Consider the following 22,623-nt stretch of genomic DNA (forward strand, 5'->3'; position numbering starts at 1 on the left):
TCAGCACAGGAACAAAAGATTATTACAGAGTGCAAATATTTATATAAATTGCTACAACATATAACATAGAGTCATAACTAACCACATACTATATATAACAAACTATTCTACTATGTACAAAATCTATAACATCAATCTAGCTGCTACACAATTGTGTTACCATGCATGGGAACTGGTTACTATCCCGCAGAAATTCGGGGCAAGCATGTAATATGCAAGCTGGAGATATCATGTGATGACTGACTTTTGAGGGACTGATGAAGAATTTAAGCGAAAGAATTTGAAATGGCCGTATCCCCTCTTTACTCTTCAGCATCATCTTACGTTGGTTTCATAACTTCAGAGACACTGCTTTAAAGCCTGAAGAAATAATTGTTCTTGAAAACTGCAAGTGTCATAGAGACTGACAAAGATACAGAGACTGCTTGTTCCAGCTAGATTGATGTTATAGATTTTGTACATAGTAGAATAGTTTGTTGTGTTTGTTATATATAGTATGTGGTTAGTTATTTTTTTATTTTCTTGATTTAAAATATCAACATATAAAACAATATCCAATGTTAAAGAGTAATAATAATACTAAAGAATCAAATAATATTACTAAATTGACCACTAATTGACTTCCCCCTCTCCCTCTTCTATCTAAAAATAAATTGTATAAACTTTTGCTAATGGAACTAATCCAATACTATTTTAATTAATGTATTCTTATCCTATCTAACATTATTAGATCAATACCTAATATAAAATTGATAAAAAGTGTAAATAAGGAATTAGATCAGAGGGTATCCTTTAAATGGTCCCATTAAGAATAGTACGTGGTTAGTTATGACATGTTGCCCTGACCTGGATGGCCCAGGCTAGCCTGATCTCGTCAGATCTCAGAAGCTAAGCAGGGTCGGCCCTGGTTAGTAGTTGGATGGGAGACCACCAAGGAAGTCCAGGGTTGCTGTGCAGAGGAAAGCACTGGCAAAACCACCTCTGTTAGTCTCTTGCCATGAAAACCCCAAAAAGGGGTCGCCATAAGTCGGCTGCGACTTGAAGGCACTTTACACACACACGTGACTCCATGTTATATGTTGTAGCAATTTATATAAATATCTGCACTCTGTAATGATCCTTCGCTCCTGTGCTGATTTCCAAACCTCACGGGGTATTTGCACAGTGGTGTCTTTATTTCTACCACTACCTGGAGGTTGGCAACCCTAGCAGCGACAGGTTCAAAAGCTGGGAATAACAGCAGGATTGCAGGGTAGTTGTCCGTGCACAGAGGCCAGTATCTCTGTGCACGGACAACTACCCTGCAATCCTGCCGTTATTCCCAGCTTTTGAACCTGTCGCTGCTAGGGTTGCCAACCTCCAGGTAGTGGTAGAAATAAAGACACCACTGTGCAAATACCCCGTGAGGTTTGGAAATCAGCACAGGAGCTAAGGATCATTACAGAGTCGCCCTAATCTGCTCTCAGAGGCTGCTGCGAGGTGGAGTTGGAGACATGTGTGTGTGTGTGGGGGGGGGGTTACCCTCCTCTACCCTGTTTACAAGGGAGCCCCCTGGGCGAGGCTCAGAGCCAGGAAATCCAGGGCTGGCTCCGCGCCCGCATCCCCGCAGGCCCCGTTGCCATGGAGACGGCGTCGCCTACAGCCCAGGCGCCTCGTCCCTCCCTTTTCCTTCCACGCGCCTTGATTGGCTCCCGCGGCCTGTGGCGGGACCCGATTGGGCGGGAGGCCCGCCGGTCACGGCCATCAGGAGGGCGGGACTTCGGAGGCAGGGGCAACTGGAGCGGGAAGAAGCGCAGAGAGGAGGGCTTTGCGGGAAGGGTGCGGGTAGCGGGGACGGGCGTTCACACGAGTTGAGGCTGCAGGGGAAGGAGCGGGCGGGGCACGTTTGGGATTCCACGGGAGAGCTATGTGAATGCGGCATTTGGCGCAAAAGGGAGCAGAACCGAAATAGGGTAAATGCTGTGTGCTGGGGAGGGGCCGTGGCTCATTGGTAGAGCCTCTGCTTGGCCTGCAGGAGGTCCTGGGTTCAATCCCCGGCATCTCCAGTTAAAGAGACCAGGCAAGCGGGTGATGTGAAAGACCTTAGCCTGAGACCCTGGAGAGCCTTGGAGAGGGGCCGTGGCTTACTGGTAGAGCCTCTGCTTGGCATGCAGAAGGTCCCAGGTTCAATCCCTGGCACCTCCAGTTAAAGGGACCAGGCAAGCGGGTGATGTGAAAGACTTCTACCTGAAACCCTGGAGAGCTATGGAGAGGGGCCATGGCTCAGTGGTACAGCATCTGCTTGGTATGCAGAAGGTCCCAGGTTCAATGCCCGGCATCTCCAGTTAAAGGGACTAGGCATGTAGGTGATGTGAAAGACCCCTGCCTGAGACCCTGGAGAGCCATGGAGAGGGGTTGTTGTGGTGCAGAAGGAGAGCCATGGAGACCCTGGAGAGGGGCCGTGGCTCATTGGTAGAGCCTCTGCTTGGCATGCAGAAGGTCCCAGGTTCAACCCCCAGCATCTCCAGTTAAAGTATGCAAGTAGGTGATGGGAAAGACCCCTGCCCGAGACCCTGGAGAGCCATGGAGTGCGGCTGTTGTGGTGCAGAAGGAGAGCCATGGAGAGGGGTTGTGGCTCATTGGTAGAGCCTCTGCTTGGCATGTGGAAGGTCCCAGGTTCAACCCCCAGCATCTCCAGTTAAAAGGGACTAGGCAGGTAGGTGATGTGAAAGACCCCTGCCTGCGACCCTGGAGAGCCGCTGCCGGTCTGAGTAGACAATACTGACTTTGATGGACCAAGGGTCTGATTCAGTAGAAGGCAGCTTCATGTGTTCAGTCTGCATGAAACTAGGGGTTGCAATATGGGAATAAAATGGGTCGGTGCAGTTTGGAGTGTAAGGTGTATCAGAATAGCAGGGGAAAATGATGGTGGTTGTGATGGAGGAGTTGCAGATAGAGGGGTGAACTCACTGATGGGAAGGGCAAGTTTGAGCTCAGGAAAAAGGGATGGATCCCTGCATTTCTTTTTTGCCTAGGGGAGGGGGGTTCAACTTATTTGTAAACACTTTTGTGTATTGCATGCCCCCAAATCAGGAAGCCGAATTTGTCAAGATCACTATCTTCAGGGTAAACCGTGCGAGAACAGTACTGAACATATGACTCTGCCTTATACTGAATCAGACCCTTGGTCAATCGAAGTCAGTATTGTCTACTCAGACCGGCAGCGGCTCTCCAGGGTCTCAGGCAGAAGTCTTTCCCATCACCTACTTGCCTAGTCCCTTTAACTGGAGAGGCGGGGGATTGAACCAGGGACCTTTGGCATGGCACACAGATGCTCTACAACTGAACCACGGTCCCTCCCTATTCAGTTATTTAATGGAATAAATCCCTTTGGTTTATTTAGGTTGCTGCAGAAGCGAGACCCGCTTATTCGAGCCAGTGACGTTTATGCTAAATTAAGGACTTGTGCCCCAAGTCCAAATTAGTGCAGTAATGTAATCTTTGTGTATGTATTGTGGAATATGTGGTGAACAGTCAGCGGAAATAGGGGCTTCATTTATGAAGATATTCCCCCATTGGCCACTGTTAGCCTTTTCCCCCTCTCCGATCGCTTGTCTCAGAGTATTTTGAGGAGAACGGGCCACAATCCAAAGAACTATCATATGCCCAGGGGAATGCTTCTCCTCCATGTAGTCTTGGAGCGGCATCTTTCCCAGATTGCACCTCTGCCTGCTCTCGAATGTCCCTTGTGGTTTGAGAGCAGTGCATGGTGCAGAACGGAAGGCTGATAATCTGGGGGGGGGGGATTTAAAACCAAGGCCTTTTATGCATGTCTGTTTCCCTCATGGTCACCCCCCACTTCTTCAGGGCTTTGTTTTGATTATGCATGCATTTTCTGACCTTCAGAGGTCATCTCGCTCTACCTGCATGTTTTCGCGGGTTGTCCCTGCATTTTCTGGATGTTGGCTAAATAGCATCCAGAAAACGCAGGGAAAACGCGCAGAGGGATGTCCATTTTAGAGGCCCTTCATGTGTTTCCACACAACATGGCCTCTAAAATATATGGGGAATGGTCAGAACAGAGAGGGCTTTTTCAGTATCTGCACTGTTATGTCCTCCTCAGAGTGGTCAGATTCCAATTCATTTATTAATACGGCAAATGCCATTAAAAACATTCACATCAGTTACAGAATTAAAATTGGAGAATATACAGTAACTAAAACTATAGGATATACAGAATCATAGAATCATAGAGTTGGAAGGGACCACCAGGGCCATCAAGTCCATCCCCTGCACAATGCAGGAAATTCACAACTACCTCCCCCCTCCACACCCCTAGTGACCAGAAGATGGCCAAGATGCCCTCCCTCTCATCTTCCGAAGGTCACAGAATCAGCATTGCTGACAGATGGCCATCTATCCTCTTCTTAAAAACCTCCAGGGAAGGAGAGCTTACCACCTCCCGAGGAAGCTTGTTCCACTGAGGAACCACTCTAACTGTTAGAAAATTCTTCCTAATGTCTAGATGGAAACTCTTTTGATTTAATTTCAACCCGTTGGTTCTGGTCCGACCTTCTTGAGCAACAGAAAACAACTCGGCACCCTCCTCTATATGACAGCCCTTCAAGTACTTGAACATGGTTATCATATCCCCTCTCAGTCTTCTCCTCTTCAGGCTAAACATACCCAGCTCCTTCAACCTTTCCTCATAGGACTTGGTATCCAGACCCCTCACCATCTTTGTTACCCTTCTCTGGACACGTTCCAGCTTGGCTACATCTTTCTTAAATTGTGGTGCCATTCATTTCAATTTTGGGTCCATTCATACGATTTATAGACAGTTTGTATAATTTAAACAGACCTCAAATTAATTAAGGAGCCCCATGGCGCAGAGTGGTAAGCTGCAGTACTGCAGTCCAAGCTCTGCTCACAACCTGTGTTCGATCCCAGTGGGAATTGGTTTCAGGTAGCCGGCTCAAGGTTGACTCAGCCTTCCATCCTTCCAGGGTCGGTAAAATGAGTACCCAGCTTGCTGGGGGTAAAGGGAAGATGACTGGGGAAGGCACTGGCAAACCACCCCGTAAACACAGTCAGCCTAGTAAACGTTGGGATGTGACGTCTACCCATGGGTCAGGAATGACCTGGTGCTTGCACAGGGGACCTTTATCTTTTACAAATTAATAAAACATTCTCCACTTTAAGTTGAGTTACCAAGCCCCAGCTTTGTGGGACGGATCTTGTATATTGCGGCACAGAATTTAGCTACTTGCTTCACCCTCTGATCTGGTCCTTCCCATAAGAGACTCCTCAGTCTCCCTTCCTCGGAGCTATCCTTTGTTAGATTAAGGAGAGGGGAAATTAGCTTGTGTTGGACTTCCTGATACAAAGAGAACCTGAAAAAGACATGCGCAGTAGATTCAACATCACCCGACTTGCAGGGACATCTCCAGTCTGATCTTGGTAGTCTCCTAAATCTGCCCTCTAGGATCGCCGAGGGTAGAGCAGAGCTTCAGCAAGCGAGAAAGCACTTACCTTAGAGCTACCATCTGCGAAAACCTTCTGTTTGGGAGGCCGAAGAATAAGAGCCCTTTGGCTTGCGTTTCTGGGCACGCCGAGGCCTTATATGTCTGTATGCAGAGCCCAGAGCAAACAGCAGGGTGTTATTCAGCTGCTGCTACCTAGCGGGATCTTTCCCAATTCCATCCCCTGCCAGAATAAATAACTAACTAAGGTGTATGACACTGCTTTGGGAAAAAAACGGCTTCCTTGAATAATATTGACTTTGCTTTCTTGCCCATAAAATATCACTGAGTTAAATTGTAACAATGAATAACTGCACAATCCTACGCAGGTGAACTTGGAAGCTAGCCCCATACAAACAAAGTAGAGTCTTATAGTGCTTAATATTTAACGTGTTTATATTCTAGCAGAAGTTTTTGAGGAAAATTTATGCTAGAGTAGGAACTCATTAGTCTTTAAAGTGCCACAAGACTCCTGTTTGTTTTTGCTAAAACGCAATCACGGCTGCCCCCGTATATCTGTGTTCAGTGGAGCTTACTTCCAGGTAATCCAGTTGCAGCAGTGCATTAGTCATGTGTGGTCTTCTGTTGCAAAAAGAAGGAATTAAAGAAATAGTGATTATTTCATAGAACAGAATTATAGAGTTGGAAGGGACCACCAGGGTCATCTAGTCCAACCCCATGCACAATGCAGGAAATTCACAACTACCTCCCCCCCACACCCCCAGTGACCCATACTCCATGCCCAGAAGATGGCCAAGATGCCCTCCCTCTCATGATCTACCTAAGGTAATAGAATCAGCATGGCTGACAGATGGCGATCTAGCCTCTGCTTAAAAACCTCCAGGGACGGAGAGCTTACCACCTCCGGAGGGAGCCTGTTCCACTGAGGAACCGCTCTAACTGTTAGAATATTCTTCCTAATGTCTACATGGAAACTCTTTTGATTTAATTTCAACCCGTTGGTTCTGGTCTGACATTCTGGGGCAACAGAAAGCAACTTGGCACCCTCCTCTATATGACAGCCCTTCAAGTACTTGAAGATGGTTGTCATATCCCCTCTCAGTCTTCTCCTCTTCAGTCTAAACATACCCAGCTCCTTCAATCTTTCCTCATAGGAAAGGTTGGGCTTTAATGGACTTATTATACATGGTTGAGTGTATACTGGATGTGAGCTGCCTCGGGCCCAGCCTTGGTTGAGGAAGAGCGAGATATAAATGTAATTAATAAATAAATAAATTTAATTAATAAATAATAAATAAATTTAATTAATATAATTAAATAAACAAATAAATAAAATGAATAAAAGCAGAATAATTGTAACATTGAAATCAGCTTGTGTGCCAACAGGCCATTCTGGCTGGCTGTGTCTTCTGCTGGCTGGGTGCGACTGACCACCTTCAGCAAAGGCATGCGACTTTTCAGAAGCCGCTCCTCAGTTATGGGACAGGCTGCCCAACTGTACCTATGGAAGGCGCCTTCATTGCTGGGTGTTTTAAACTGCTTGCAAAGCTATCCTTTCTTGTCAGGCTTTTTCTAAGGAATATCCTGCTTAAACAAACACATGAACGCATGAAGCTGCCTTAGACTGAATCAGACCCTTGGCCCATCAAAGTCAGTATTGTCTACTCAGGCCGGCAGCAGCTCTTCAGGGTCTCAGCCAGAGGTCGTTCACATCACCTTCTTGCCTGGTCCCTTTAACTGGAGATGCTGAGGATCGAACCTCGGACCTTCTGCATGCCAAGCAGATTTTCTACCACTGAGCCACAGCCCCTCCCCAATGTCAATGGTTTTATCAAGATTTGGGATTTTTTAAAAAAAATCGATTGCATTTTTATGTGTTATGGATTGTAAAGTGCATAAGGCAGAAATAAAATTCTCAGGCAGATAAATAGGGTGAAGGTATGGATGGCAAGGTGGGCATGAAGGTCTGAAAAAGCAAGTAAGCTTATAATGAAGGCCTGCTGGGATCCCTTTTTGGCCCAGTGGGCCTAAACAGGGTGTCACCCCACACTGTGATTCTCCTGTGCTTTTTCTGCAGCCATGACAGCAGCGGGGAGCGGCAACGGTTTTGGCACCACGGCTTGGTGGGGCTTTTCTCCAGCACTTGACCTACAAGAAACGTGTAGGTAACTTCTTGCTTATGTTTCTCTTTGCCTGCCATCTCTGTATGAACTTGGACCCGTCTGCTTCATGGGTTGTGTGAGGAATTGCTCCTATTGGCAGCATGTGCCCTGATTCTGTAGTAGGTCTGGCATGGGATGCAATCTGCCTTTGGGATAGGAAGCATTTTTCTGGCCAGACTCCGTCCCTTGTGCGGGGACCCTGTGCAATTGCCACCTTTGATTTGGAGCCAAAAGGCCTCTCTGTTTTGGGAGGAGCGGTATTTGGTTTTAACGAAAATCTTTGTACCAGTGCTGAGAGATATCTGTGGCATACCTATATTTGGAAAACTACAGCTTTGGTCACCCTGTTTAAAAACTTAGATGGCAGAACTACCAAGATTTGGAAAGAGGCAACCAAAGTGGTCAAATGGTTGAAGCACCTTCCTTTTGATGGAAGACTAAAGACTAAAGTTGTTTTTTATTGGGGGGGTTGTTGTTTAGAAAGAAAGTTGACTAAGTATGGGGTCTATGGAAGTACAATTATGCATGGTATGAAGAAGAGTTTTTTGTCTTCTCATAATGCACACTCTTGAGGTCACCTATCAGCTCGATGAGTGATAGATAGACAAAGAAAGTTATTCTTCATACAATGCATCATTAAAATCTGGAATATTCTGCAGTAGGATGTAATAATACCCCTTGTTTGGCCCCCTGCTTGGACGCGTTATTTAAAAAGTGAGAATCAGACAGATTCATAGAGGATACATCTATCAATAGCTGTTAGCCATAGTGGCTCAATGGAGCATCCATGTTCAAAGGCAGTACTTCTGAAGTCCAGCAGGCATATAAAAGTTGGCATATAAAAAGTCCAGCAGGCATATAAAAGTCAGCATATAAAAACCAGCAGGGGAGTCCTGTTGCCTTCATAGCTTCCTTGTGGAGTTCCTAATGGTATTTGATTGGGCACTGTGGAAAACTGGGTGCTGAATCTAGATGGCTCTTTGGTCTGATCCAACAGGGCTCTTTTTATGTTCTTCTGTGGTTCTTCTGCAATTCTAATGGAATCTGCTGCAAGGTTTTAATTCCTGTGAATGTCAGTTTTTATTTGGGCTCCAAAAGCTGATTTCTAGATCTCTGTGTTGGAGAGAAATATTTGAAAACGTTTAGATGATGTTGGCCAAAGCCTCCAGGGGCCTCTACAGACTTCATCCTTGTGGCTTCTTCTGCTTGTGGCTTCTTCTTCGGACACTCTTCTGCTTTTATTTCTCTTACTTCCTTCAGCTGTACCTAAAACTACAAATTCCGCTTTTACTGCAACAGCAGTACTAATCTAAAAAGCAACTTGCAAATTATTTATCTTTATGCAGCACGAGCAATCTTCTTGCAGCAATGATTCATGCACAGTATTTTTTTGAGTAGGCAGGCTTTTCTGAAAATTGGTTTTACCTTAGAGTGGAAAGGGAACAGTCTCCCAGATATGGTCATTTCACTTTCTCTGCAGATCTGGATACCTCTACGGAGCATCTCCACATGTCCCAGGATGGTACTCCTGAACTGAATATCCTGCTTGTGGGATCAATTGATGGTCGTCATATCCTGAAGACCATGTGTCAGGCACACCGATGGCCCCAGAGGAAAATCAATGTATGTGACCTCCCAGTGTGGTGTAATGGTTAAGAGGGGTGGTTTGGAGCGGTGGACTCTGATCTGGAGAACCGGGTTTGATTCCCCACTCCTCCACGTGAGCGGCGGAGGCTAATCTGGTGGACTGGATTTGTTTCCCCACTCCTACACATGAAGCCAGCTTGGGTGACCTTGGTTTAGTCACAGTTCTCTTTAGGGTGTCTGTTGTGGGGAAGGGAAGGAGATTGTACGCTGGTTTGATTCTCCCTTAAGTGGTAGAGAAAGTCGGCATATAAAAACCAACTCTTCTTCTCCCTTCTCCCAGTTTCTGTTTTGTTTTGAACTAGGTCTGTACATTCTTGTTATGCATTTTTCTTCTGGCTGCTGTTGTTTATATGACATTGCCGTCATTTGCACAGCACTCTTTACACAGTTCCAACAAGAGAAGACGTTGGCAGGGGACACAGCTCAGTGGCAGAGCACAGGCTTTGCGTCCCAGGTTCGATCCCTAATATCTCCAGGGAAAGAACCTGGAGAGCGACTGCCAGTAGTCGTGAAGTGCTAGATGGAACAGTGGTCTGACTTGGTAACGTGGATTCATGGTAGTTCTCTGCCCTGAAGAGTTTACAAATTCTGCACAACAATTGGGATGCAACAGAGGGAGGGGAAGGAACATGAAGCAGAGGGTGACCTGGAAGAATGTGCGTTCAGTTTGGTGACGTGTATTTGGTGTCCGTGTGGGATGATGGCTAAGGCCTGAACCCCACAAGACATTACTCCTTGAGTTGAGTCATGGTTTTCCTGACCTGGCATGCATTCCCCGCAGCCACACAGCAGCTTCTGGATGCTTATTTTCCCACGTGCCGGAGAGTCCAGTCTGGATAGGGACCATGGCACAAGAGGAGAAGGGTTTCATCCTCCTCTTCACACTGTTTTCCTGCCCCAAAACAGTTGTGGGGGGGGGGGGACACATTATTTGCCCCATTGCCTGTGCCCTGAAAGTGGAGAAACATCTCATGTAGTTTGGCCCCACGGAGTTGCGCACCAAAAGTGGAATTGAAAAGGTGTTTTTTGAGGAGGGATTTGATTGGGAAACAGCTCTCAGCCAGTATGGATTTTCTGTCTTCTTTGGGCAACTGTCTGCCTCTCCCCCCCCCCATAAGGAGGCCTTTCTCAGGGTGGGTTTGCATGTGCCTGTAAACAGCCCTCACTATATTATCTCCAACCCCCCCATGTTCACCACCACACAGATGTGAGAAGACCCCTTCCAGTCCCTTTTGATAGCCTGCATCCTCAGTTGGGTTTTTCTTTCTGCGGTACCAGGTGAATTTCAATTCCTGAGATTCTCAGCTTCTGTTTAGATTCCAGAAATGAGTTTCTAGACGTTTTAGGTGAAGTCAGTTTACTGCCTATGAATATTATTGGAAATGATGGGGATTATATAAGGCCTAGTTGGGGGGGGGGGGAAGACTGTGAACTTTGGTACAGTCAGTGAACCCACAGGACTGCTCCCTGACTCTTCATGATGTTCTAGAAGGAGGGGAGCTAAATATAAGTCAAGAGGACTAGGAACATGACCCCCTTCTTTTGTGAAGGAAGGGTGGTTCTGTCAAGTCGGGGCACAGAAACCAACTCTTTTTGGACTCTGTGTTTTTGGCCGTGACTCACTCCACCCATGCGAAGAAGGGACGCTGGTGCCCCACCTTCCCTTTCCCCAAATACATGGTGATGTTAATTAATTCCTGTCAACAGGAGGAGTCTGGCAGAGACGCTTTGGCAGCCGTCCATGGCTGTGAGCGTCTCACGATGTCCCGCAAAGGCCCCCGAGCTGACATGTGAGAGGGAGGTGCGAAGCTCGAGGAGGGCAAGGGGATGAGGGTCGTGGTGGCAGCGCAGGCTCCGGCCCCTTCCCCCGTAGCAACTCCTCCCAAACGACGTATCACCATCGCGGCCCGTTGCGACCTTCCTTCATCACAAGGCGATGACTCAGCAGAGCCAGTCCTACGAGTCCTTTTTTGAGTCTTGCTTTATGTTAAAAAGAAGAAGATGTGAACATCAGATGTGTGGGGGAAGGAGGCACGGAGCTCGCTTGCAGGGTGGGGGGAGAGCATCGGTGGCTAGAGGTTGGGACCAAAATTCAGAGGACCCCCTTGCTTTAAGGTGCTTTGCAACGGGAGAGAGACGTGAGCTGGGTGGCAGTAGAGCGGGTGGGTGCCATGACTCTTGGGTTCTTTGGGAGGGGAGGCAGTTCGAAACCAACGAAATGACAGAGAGCCAGGAAATCTCGATCTGTCAAAAGGGGAAGACATCCAACTAGGGCTGAGGAAAGGATGCTGAGAGGGGAAACATATCCTGTAGGTTACAGAGGGAGCCAGAGCCACCTTATACTGAATCAGACCCTTGGTCCATCAAAATCAGTATTGTCTACTCAGACCAGCGGGGATTGAACCTGGGACCTTCTGCATGCCAGAGCCACCTGTCCAAGAAAGGGCAGCGTTGTTGTTCTTGTTATTATTTATATAGCCCTGCCTTCCCAGCCGAAATAAGCATGTTTATGTTGTTACATTCTCCCCACTTCCCTGAGTGGTGAGATGTTCCAGCGGCAGCACTGAAGGGTTTAGTTTTTCTCCGGGAGAGATGTGTGATACTTTTGTAGTGTTTGTTTTTATTTACAAATGTGCAATGTGGAACATGCATGGAAGCAAACAAGCACTTCCTCAAGGCAGCAGACCTCATAACTTGCATCAGTTCCTTAGAGGAGGGTGAAGAGACAACCCTTGTACCCCAAGATGCCTCATCTTTAGCCACCTCTCTCTGTCCCACTCCCCTCCCCCTAACTACCAACTCTTCTTTTTCTTCACCAACAATCTGCCAAGCATTTGTCTCAGACCCCCCACCCCTTCCCCAAACATGTGAATTACCCTTTGGTGGGTAATCGTGGGGACCATCAACCGCCATTAATGAAACATTAACCTTCTTTTAGCAAACCTTGGACTCTGATGAACGGGGAGGGGCCGTGGCTCAGTGGTAAAGCATCTGCTTGGCATGCAGAAGGTCCCAGGTTCAATCCTCAGCATCTCCAGTTAAAGGGACTAGGCAAATAGGTCATGTGAAAGACGGCTGCCTGATACCCTGGAGAGCTGCTGCCGGACCCAGGAGAGCCGCTGCCGGTCTGAGTAGACGATACTGACTTTGATGGACTGAGGGTCTGAGTCAGTATAAGGCAGCTTCATGTGTTCATGTGAATGAAGTGGTATGTTCAAAGGCAATCTTTAATGATAAATTTATTCGCAGCAGTATTTTCCTTTAGTGCAAGATTCTTGGGTTCTTCATGGAAGGGTGTGTGTGAAGAGCTGCTGAACAGGAGTGATGGTTTCTCTTCTCTTGGAAACTGGAATTTCACTCCAGTTTCTCTCCTAGGAGCTTGCCAGGGCACTCCGTGACTGATCTTTCCTTGACATTCATGCCACGGTGTCATATTTGCAGCCATTCCTTTGTAGTTTATGAATGTCAGAAGAGCTCTGATGGGTCAGACCAAAGGCCCGTCCTGCACTGGGTTTCCTACAGGGGTGTCAATCAGATGCCTCAAGGAAGACCTCTGGCAGGGCGTGAAGCCTTCTGACTTCCTTGGAGAGCCCTTTCCCGACCCAGTTACCACTCGCTCAGTCTGAAATGTCACAGAGAACATTGGTAGATACCAAGGAAATAATAAACAAGCAGAGTTGGTATAATAATGAAAAGGCAGATAAAGATAGGGAGGAAGCTGTCCTCTCCACCTTTTGCACGGCTTCCTGTGGCTCTCCTAAGAAAAGGAGTTATGCTACTTGCCTTGCATAACAACCCCCATACAACCCTCCAGCGTGGTGTACTGGTTAAGAGCGGTGGTTTGGAGCGGTGAACTCTGATCTGGAGAACCAGGTTCAATTCCCTACTCCTCCACATGAACGGCGGAGGCTAATCTGGTGAACAGGATTGGTTTCCCTACTCCTCCTCATGAAGCCAGCTGAGTGACATTGGGCTGTCACAGCTCTCTTAGAGCTGTCTCAGCCTCACCTACCTCACAGGGTGTCTGTTGTGGGGAGGGGAAGAGAAGATGATTGTAAGCCGGTTTGATTCTTCCTTAAGTGGTAGAGAAAGTCGGCATATTAAAAACCAACTTCTCCTCCTCCTTCATCTTCTCTTCTCGTGATTCTCGAGCATTCTCTGGGACTAGAGGGAGCTGTTTCAGTCTTGCTCGGCTAAATCGTTCTTTCTCTCTTGTGCTCAGTTTTACGTGCTGGAGAATAATCTGGAGGCGCTGGGTCGGCAGTTGCTGTTTCTGAGCCTGGCGCTGGAGCCTCCGGAGAAGATGGGGCTGCAAGGTGAAGGCCGATAATGTTCCTCCTACCCTGATGTCAGACCCTGATGTGGGTACCCGGGAGTCCTGGCTTCTGGCCCATACCAGGGAGTCCCTGACCCCTGGGGTCAAGCCTGCTGAACGATACCCCTTCTTCCCCTTCCAGAGAAGAGTGAGACCTTCTTGGAGCTGATGGGAAACACTCTGCTCCGAAGCCAGACAGCTGCTTACTTGCAGGAGAAGGCGGGCCTTTTCATCCGCTATGTCACAGATCCCTATTTTCAGCAGGCTGACCTACCCACCTTGGACTTGTCTGCCCTCAAGGTGAAATGCACCAGAGCCTCCTCTGTTCTTTGTTGTCATTCTGAGCCCAGCTGCCGTTCCCCTCCCAGAGGGTCCCCCCTGGCATCTCCCTTTTCCGGCTCCTGCCACTGGACTCTGTCCTCCTGACAGCTTTGGGTGATGAATAATATTGCTTTGAGTTGTAATGGCAATTTATTATTGCTATTCTGTATGTTTTGGGTCCATTCTGTATGATTTTAAGCCTTTTTTTTAAAGTCTGGGTTTTTTGTTTAGTTGCTTATTACTCTGGCCATTTTCCATGGATTACCACCACCACCCTGGAAAAACCATTCGATGTGTTTGGGGGGGTCAAGTTAACATTGCAAACGAGCGTGACAAGTAAAGCCAGCAAAAGAATTGCCCTTGTGAAAGGCAGACAATGAAAGGGACTCTCTCAGCTCTGTGCCATGCGTGCCGCGAGAGGATCTCTGGTAGACAGTGTTGGGAAAGATGTTGAGTGCTGCTGCTGACAGAGATGATACTATGGGGAGGGGCCGTGGTTCAGTGGTAGAGCCTCTGCTTGGCATGCAGAAGGTCCCAGGTTCAATCCCCGGCATCTCCAGTTAAATGGACCAGGCAAGTACGTGATGGGAAAGACCTCCGCTTGAGACCCTGGAGAGCGCTGCCGGTCTGAGTAGACCTGATTTGGATGGACCAAGGGTCTGATTCAGTAGCAGGCAGCTTTATGTGTCCATGTGTCTTGGAGGTCAGTCTTGGTGGAAAGATGGGGGTGGGTGGGGAGAAAGGCTCTCAGAGGACTCAGAAATCCTGGCTTCAGCAGCTAACTCTTGGTTGCCCTTTCCTTAACAGTTCAAGGAGCGGGACCTGTTGGAGGCAGTCTTTCGTTTCTGGAAGAACCCCGACCCGCGGGCTTTCCAGATTGAGCAGCTGTGGGACCTGCGGCTCCGGCAATACTTGGGCACCCGCTATGACGCCTGCCGGGGGATTTGCGACTGGGACCTCAACATGAAGTTGCACGAGCACGGGGTGCGCAGCTGGGCAGGGGGACGACTTTTGTGCGCCATGCCAACCCCAGTGGCCCAGCTCGGGGCTGCTGAGCCACTGAACAGGCACGAGCCAAAGCTCATGGGGATGTCCTACCATCAGCTGGTTGTTACATTCCTTCCTCCTAGGCCAAAGCGATCCATTCCCGTGAGTTTTTCCGGTGGCGCAACACAGGCTTGGCCTTCGAGATGCGAGAAGCCTCCTATGACGTCCCCAACAAGACTCTGGCGTCTGGCCGTCTCCTCAGACACGTGAGCCGCCTTGCTTTTGTGAGGCTGGGGTTTGGTTGAGGTGGGCCTGAGTACGAGACAGCGGGGGGGGGGGCGTGTCTCTTTCATCAGGGAGGGACAGGGGTGGCCGACTGGGATGGGAGAACAGTCTGTACTCAAGCGCGACTAGCATCCTTCTCATTGCTCTACCACTCTAGGTAGGTATCTGGAGGCAAGTTCTAGTCGCAGGAGGGTCATCGAGAAGTGACCAACCAGGTTAGCTAATTCTAGCCGTCTCGCCTTCCAGAAAGGGGAGTCGATGCCGGCACGGGGTTACTGGGGAGACATCGCCACCGGCCCCTTCATCGCCTTTGGAATTGAGACGGAAGAGACAAGTCTTCTGAAAACTGTCAATAGCCTTCCCAGCAAGGTGGGCCATGGTCGGCTTTTGCTCGGCAGAGGAAAAGCAGGCTGTGCTTGTTGGGGGCGGGGGGCGGGGGGAGTTGATAGCATGGGCCAAATTGCTCTGATATCCATGATTTGATAGCCTTAGCCAGATGGCCCAAACTCATCAGATCTTGGAAGCTTAGATGTGGCCGTTTGTGCAGGGTCGATTTTGATGCTCGCTCAAAGCGGGTTTTTTTTAAATCCGCCCTTTAAAATGACTATTCACGGTCCCCATGCAAGAGGAGAAAGTCAAACAAACTCCACCCCTCCACTCGCCTGCTCCTTCCTCCCTTCGTTTGCATAGCCATTAGCAATGGTCGTTTGCATAGCTAAGCCGCGGTTGTGATTTTTCATGGCTCCTTCAGTAAACACTTCCATGCTAGGGCAGAGAAAATACAAAAGGTTGCGCTAAAGGGGCTCTTAAGAAATGTGAAGCAGGTATGCTGAAATGACAGTTCAGCGTGAAGAAATTTTTAAAAATATGCGGGGCACTTCAGCCTGGAACGCGCAGCTAATTACCAAGCATAAACGGCCTGTGATTCTATCATCACCCTGCATCATATCTAGTTTCATCCCGGGTCCGAGCAATAGAGGACCCTTGATGTCCCTCGCCTAAGGAACCTGTACAGCCGAAGAGTCAAATGAGAGAGACCCAAAGGGGGCGACGGGAATGCCAGTAAAGACCGTTTCCAAGCTGGCCTCCCTTTTCCTCCTCCACAGAGTGCCCAGGAGATCTCCTTGTACAACGTCACTGCCCTGTTCTATGAACTCAACTGTCGCTCCCGCTATGACCCACCCGCAGCCTCTGACAAAGAGGGAGACGATGGCGGCTTGCGAGGGGACGAGGGCGGTGCCATGCCGGATGCCATCAGCAGTGAGTAGTTGGTGCTCTCTGTCGTCGGGACTTCCAAATGTCTTTCATTACTCTCTCTGGAGCAGAGGCTCCCATTAGGAAGAACAGGCTTCCTCAGTGGAACAGGCTTCCTTGGGAGGTGGTGAGCTCTCCTTCCCCGGAGGTTTTTAAGAAGAGGTTAGATGGCCATCTGTCAGCAATGCTGATTACTATGACCTTAAGCAGATCATGAGAGGGAGTGCATCTTGGCCATCTTCTGGGCATGGAGTAGGGGTCATGGGGTGTGTGGTGGGGGGAGGTAGTTGTGAATTGCCTGCATTTTGCAGGAGGTTGGACTAGCTGACCCTAGTGGTCCCTTTCAGCTGTATGATTCTATGATGCACTGCCAAATCCTTCTTGATTGTGTTTAGTGTTACTCCTCCTCGATCCCAAGAATTCAGGGTGGATTAAAAAAAGCAAGTGAAAATGTGAATGTCTGAATAATAGGTCACTCATGCCCCCCCAATCAGCAGTGTCCTGGGCAGGCGTCTGGCTCCTGCGCACTTTACATGCAGGGCTGTAAAAATTAAACAGCACTGCCTTCCCTTCTGTGGGCAGAGATCTTACCCAGTTCCAGTCCTTCCTGGGAGACTTCGGACCTCTTGTTTGTACTGCAGTCCTGCCCTGCAGACATTGTGAGTTGCATCTGGGAATATGGGTCGGCTTATCCTCGCAACTGGACTAGAACTTCCGTCTCCTCATTCATCATGCAACACAATACCTGCATTGTATGATATAGAAGCTACAGGTTTTGTGTCACAGTTTGCCGATTTGAAAGCGCTTTACTTCCTGCGAGATTTCTGGAAAACTTTTTTGGGGGGGGGTATTCTTTTAACTTCTCCATTTCCCCCCCTTCAGTTAAAAAAAAAAAAAAGGCTTCCGGTCTGCTTTCCAGCTTCAGGAATATTCCTGTCCCCCCACCCCCCCGTCCTTTCCCAACCGAAGTTGGGCTCAGGACAGCCAACAATCAATAAAATAGAAATAGAAAAAAAAGAGTTGGTTTTTATATGCCGACTTTCTCTACCACTTAAGGGAGACTCAAACTGGCTTACAATCACCTTCCCTTCCCCTCCCTACAACAGACATCCTGTGAGGTAGGTGAGGCTGAGAGAACTCTTAAGAGAGCTGTGACTAGCCCAAGTCACTCAGCTGGCTTCATGAGGAGGAGTGGGGAAATCAACTTGGTTCACTAGATTAGCATCCGAAGTTCACGTGGAGGAGTGGGGAATCAAACTCGGTTCTCCAGATTAGAGTCCACCGCGCCAAACCACCACTCTTAACCACTACACCACGCGGGCTCCACATACAGTTTACAATAGATGCACTGTGCAATGTACAGATCAGTCCAATATTAATATTAAAACTCAAAATTCCCAGCAGCACCCCTACAAATAAAGGGAAAACAAACAAGAAGGACAATAACGGGGATGGGGAGAGAAAGGAAGAGGGAAGAAAAGGGGAAGGGGAACAGGGAAAGGTAGGGGAGGGGAGCCAGCCAGCATGGAACCATCGCTGCCCTCATGCATAGGCTTATGTTGTCTCGCTTACATTTCATCCCCCAAGTTGTTCCCCTCTAGCTTAATTCCCACCAGTCTCTCTCTCCCGGTAACCAGAAAAAAACGCACATGAAAAATGCCCACATGAAAATTGCTCACAGAAAAAACCTCACTGTCATAAATGCTCACAAGAAAAAAGCCAACATGGAAAAAAGCCCACGGAAAAAAGCCCACACGGGAAAATGCCCACACGGAAAAACGCTCACATTTAAATACTTAAGGCCAGGAGAAGTTTGGGGCGGGTTCGGGAGTTGGAGCTCCCAGAAGGACAACAGCAGCGGAAATATGGGGTGCTGTATATAGAGTGCTGTATAGTCAGAATGCCCCCCTCGGGTCACCGCCCCGACCTCCAGTTGCATCTAAGCACCACACCTTCTCTTGTCATTACTGCCAGGGTATTTCAGTTTCCATTTCAGTCACCTTTATTGGCATGAGTATTTTTTTCCGTGTGGGCTTTTTTCCGTGTGGGCTTTTTTCTTGTGCGCATTAATCACAGTAGGGTTTTTTCTGTGGGAAATTTTCACGTGGGCTTTTTGATAGAACCCTCTCTCCCACCTCCCTTCCTTGCCATTCAGAGTCCAGCTATGTTTTCCCAACGCCTGCAGGCTCTCCCTCCACAGAAGACGTCCGCGTCCACTTCCTGCCTCTCGACTGCCTCCCTCGCCTCCACCACAAGGCCAGATACCAGAAGCTCTTCAACCTCATCTTCTTCTCGTGCAGGTAAGGGTGGGGAACCGGCAGGGGGCTTTACAGTGGAGAATCCTTGAGGCGCCGGGAGCCCACCGGGATGCCAGCTTCCCTCGAAAGTAGATGGGGAGTAGCCAGGTGTGCTGGCAGGCAGGTGTGCTGGCAGGCAGGGCTGCTGGCTGTTTCAGGAGGGGTCTTGCCTGCCTCCGCAGCAAGGGCGATACTTGAGCAGTCCCTTCTCTCTACTCACCCACCCCCCTTGCTTGCCTTTCACAGCATGGTGCACCTCTTGAAGCCAGAGATGCATTTGGTAGCTGCCCCGAAAGCCACTCTCCTCGTGGAGCTTGCCAAGTAAGTGTTTCTTTCTGCACCGGGTGTCGGCAAACAAATCCCACCTCTCCCCAAAAAGATGGCTCACAGTGATGCAGCAGATGGGACACTGAATTCAGACAAACGAGACCCGGTTTCAAATCCTTGTTTAGGCATGAGTAGTGACCTGACCCTACCTTGCAAGGGGTGTGCATTGTTTATTTAGGGTTGCTTTGCCATCTGGCTCCATTAACCTTGTAGTGCTCAGATGTTCAAAATTTATTTGAAGCTGGAAGAGCGCCATTTGCTTTGTCCCCAACTTCTCTAAGAACCAAAGTATGGAGATTTATGCATGGGAAGTTTTGCCTTGGATTTGCCGCTCTCTAGATGCACATTTTCCCCATCCAAATTCTCAAGACTGAACAATAAGCCCCCATGCAGAGTTTTGAGAATTCAGATGGAGAAAATGTGCATCCAGAGAGCGGCAAATCCAAGGCAAAACCTCCCATGCATAAATGGCCTATATGTTATGTTTTTTCCCCTGTCTATACTTGAACACATGAACACATGAAGCTGCCTTATACTGAACCAGACCCTTGGCCCATCCAAGTCAGTACTGTCTACTCAGACCGGCAGTGGCTCTCCAGGGTTTCAGGCAGAGAAAGGTCTTTCACATCACCTACTTGCCTAGTACCTTTTAACTGGAGATGCTGGGGATTGAACCTGGGACCTTCTGCATGCCAAGCAGAGGCTCTACCACTGAGCCACAGCCCCTCCCCATTTGCTTTGTCCCCAACTTCTCTAAGAACCAAATGATATGTTGTGAAAGCTAGTGTAGACAAGTGAAAAAACACATGTTCCCCACAGCCAGACAGCAGCTGCCAGGAACTGCTAAAAAAACAAAAGAAGAATCCCCCCCCCCAACAGGCTCTGAACTACACATAAGAACATAGGAAAGGCCCTGCTGGATCAGACCAAGGCCCATCAAGTCCAGCAGTCTGTTCACACAGTGGCCAACCAGGTGCCTCTAGGAAGCCACTAACAAGACGACTGCAGCAGCACTATCCTGCCTGTGTTCCACAGCACCTAATATAATAGGCATGCTCCTCTGATACTAGAGAGAATAAGTATGCAGCATGGCTAGGGGTGTGTGTGTTAATTCACCGATTGTGTCGTTCTGCATGTGGCACAGCAAAATTGGGGAAATAGCCCCCCTGCACGTGGTTTTTGCAGGAGAAAACTGCTGGGGGGGGGCAGGAGCCCTTCCTTCCCCCACAGCACTGTTTTGAGCCTATTTGTTTGGTTTTAAGAAGCATTTCCCTGCAGCTGCCGTGCAGCTGCAAGGAACACATATAAACAAGTGAAAAACATACTGCATGATTTGGTTGTAACTAAAAAATGTGAGCGGGCCAGCAAAGTCAGTATCATCTGCTCAGACCGGCAGCAGCTCTCCAGGGTCTCAGGCAGGGGCCTTTCACCTCACCTACTTGCCTAGTCCCTTGAACTGGAGATGCCGGGGATTGAACCTGGGACCTTCTGCATGCCAAGCAGATGCTCTACAAACTGAGCCACGGCCCCTCCCCTAATGTGGGGGAGGGGCTTCAGTTATAGGACTGGGGAAGACCTATCTGTGCCTGAGACCCCATGAACTGCCGACGCTTGAGATGAACAGGATAGGGGCTAAGTAGATAGACGGTCTGACTCAGTAGAAGGCAGTTCCGTATTTTTCGAGAACAGCAGGCAGCGGTGCAGGCTACTGAAGTTCTGAAGCGGTTGGAGAATTCAGAGGCGTTCCTATTCTCGGAAAGACGGGGAAACAATTGGATGAAGACCAATTATCTGTTAGCAATATCTTTTTAAACAAAACAACAAAAACATGAATGCGGCAAGTGGCGGGATCTGTCTTCCGCTGCTGTCTTGCTAAAACAAGTGGGCAAAAGCTTTCCACGCTTCATGGTGGCGCATATGGATTTTGCATCGAAGTATGCCAGTCCAAGTACACGATAAACTGAGAAACCTGCTCCTAGATTCTGGGCTTTTAGAGAGAAGTGGGACTAGCTGATAGTAGAGGTGGGGGGACCAGGATTGTCCTGAGCTCCTTGTTTATTTCCGTATTTTTATCCCACTTTTCTCCCCAGTGGGGGACCCAAAGCAGTTTATAAAACACAGTTTTGCAAAAATGCAATTTAAAGAAGCAAAACTGAAAGCAAGAAAATAAATGACGCCATTCACCACATCGTAGCCTAGTCTTGGATCTGCTGGCCAGCTCGTGTAAGGCCTCAGGCTGCAAGCCGTGGGCCAAAATCCCTTTGTTTCCTGCCCTTTGCCTTGCACCACAGACCCAGGCTAAATGCGTGCTAACAGAAGAGGAAGAGAAGCTCAGCTCAGAGCCCATTCAGCTGCCATGAAGATGTTCCTTGCCTTCTTCCCCTGCTTGATGGTGGGATGGTGGTTTTTTAGAGGGTTGCAGGGCCTAGAGGGTTTAGCAAAGGGGTCTCTAGCATCTTGGCGCTTTGGGAGGCAAGCACTGCCCAGCAGATCCACCAGGCTTGCCCCCACCTGCTCATCAAATCCACCCGTTCCTCTTTCAGCTTTCTGCCCGACCTCCGCAAGGAGCAGGTGTCCGAGTTCTGCTCCCGAGCGACCAGCCTGGGGAGGGGATCGGGATTTGTGCCGGTCGAAGCTCCTGGCAAAGAAGCGTTTTCCTTGTTCCAACTGAGGGATCCTCCTGAGATGGCAGAACCAGGCCTCTGAAGTCCCCTCCCCTCTTACACACTAGTCTTCTTTTGAATCTTTACTTTTTTAAAACAACAACAACAACACAATTCCTCTTAATAAAAAAGGCTGCTGCTGTATAACGTGCCCAGGCACTTGTCAGTCTATGCTGCCTTCACCAAGTCATGGTAAAGGGGGGAGGGGAATGTCCATGCTTCTGGGGCTGGTCATCTGTCAAGTAGATTTTTCTTGCACGCTATGCCCTGAGCTCTCTCCCAGCCACACAGAAAGGGTCAAACTTGATGTGACGGAGAGGAGATCATGGATCTCCCAGTGTCCTTTTAAGCAGCTGCACGGGACCCGATTGGGATAGAGCCACCCAGGGCGTGCAGAGGAATTCCGGCCCTTCCATACTGACGTGGCTTTGAACACAAGAAGCTGCCTTGTACTGAACCAGACCCTTGGTCCATGAAAGTCAGTATTGTCTACTCAGTCTGGCAGCGGCTCTCCGGGGTCTCAGGCAGAGGTCTTTCACATCACCTGCTTGCCTGGTCCCTTTAACTGGAGATGCCGGGGATTGGACCTGGGACCTTCTGCATGCCAAGCAGAGGCTCCACCACTGAGCCACGGCCCCTCCCCATAGTATCATCTCTGTCAGCAGCAGCACTCAACATCTTTCCCAACACTGTCTACCAGAGATCCTCTCGCGGCACGCATGGCACAGAGCTGAGAGAGTCCCTTTCATTGTCTGTCTTTCACAAGGGCAATTCTTTTGCTGGCTTTTCTTGTCACGCTCGTTTGCAATGTTAACTCGACCCAGGCAGAGGTCTTTCACATCACCTACTTGCCTAGCCCCTTTAACAGGAGATGCCGGGGATTGAGCCTGGGGCGTTCTGCAT

The 22,623-nt window shown here is 48.8% G+C and overlaps 1 protein-coding gene across 1 annotated transcript; it reads left to right on the forward strand.

Annotated features, from left to right (window-relative positions):
- Positions 1 to 7,541: 7,541 nt before the first annotated feature.
- Positions 7,542 to 21,763, forward strand: DNAAF3 (dynein axonemal assembly factor 3). The gene is made up of 11 exons (XM_056863857.1): positions 7,542 to 7,623; positions 9,105 to 9,247; positions 13,494 to 13,587; positions 13,729 to 13,886; positions 14,715 to 14,891; positions 15,038 to 15,160; positions 15,426 to 15,548; positions 16,286 to 16,439; positions 18,619 to 18,733; positions 18,977 to 19,051; positions 21,601 to 21,763. The coding sequence occupies exons 1-11, from the start codon at positions 7,542 to 7,544 to the stop codon at positions 21,761 to 21,763; spliced, it is 1,407 nt and encodes a 468-aa protein (XP_056719835.1).
- The last annotated feature ends 860 nt before the right edge of the window (positions 21,764 to 22,623 follow it).

This window comes from Euleptes europaea, chromosome 18 (assembly GCF_029931775.1).
Source record: "Euleptes europaea isolate rEulEur1 chromosome 18, rEulEur1.hap1, whole genome shotgun sequence".
Lineage (NCBI taxonomy): Eukaryota > Metazoa > Chordata > Lepidosauria > Squamata > Sphaerodactylidae > Euleptes > Euleptes europaea.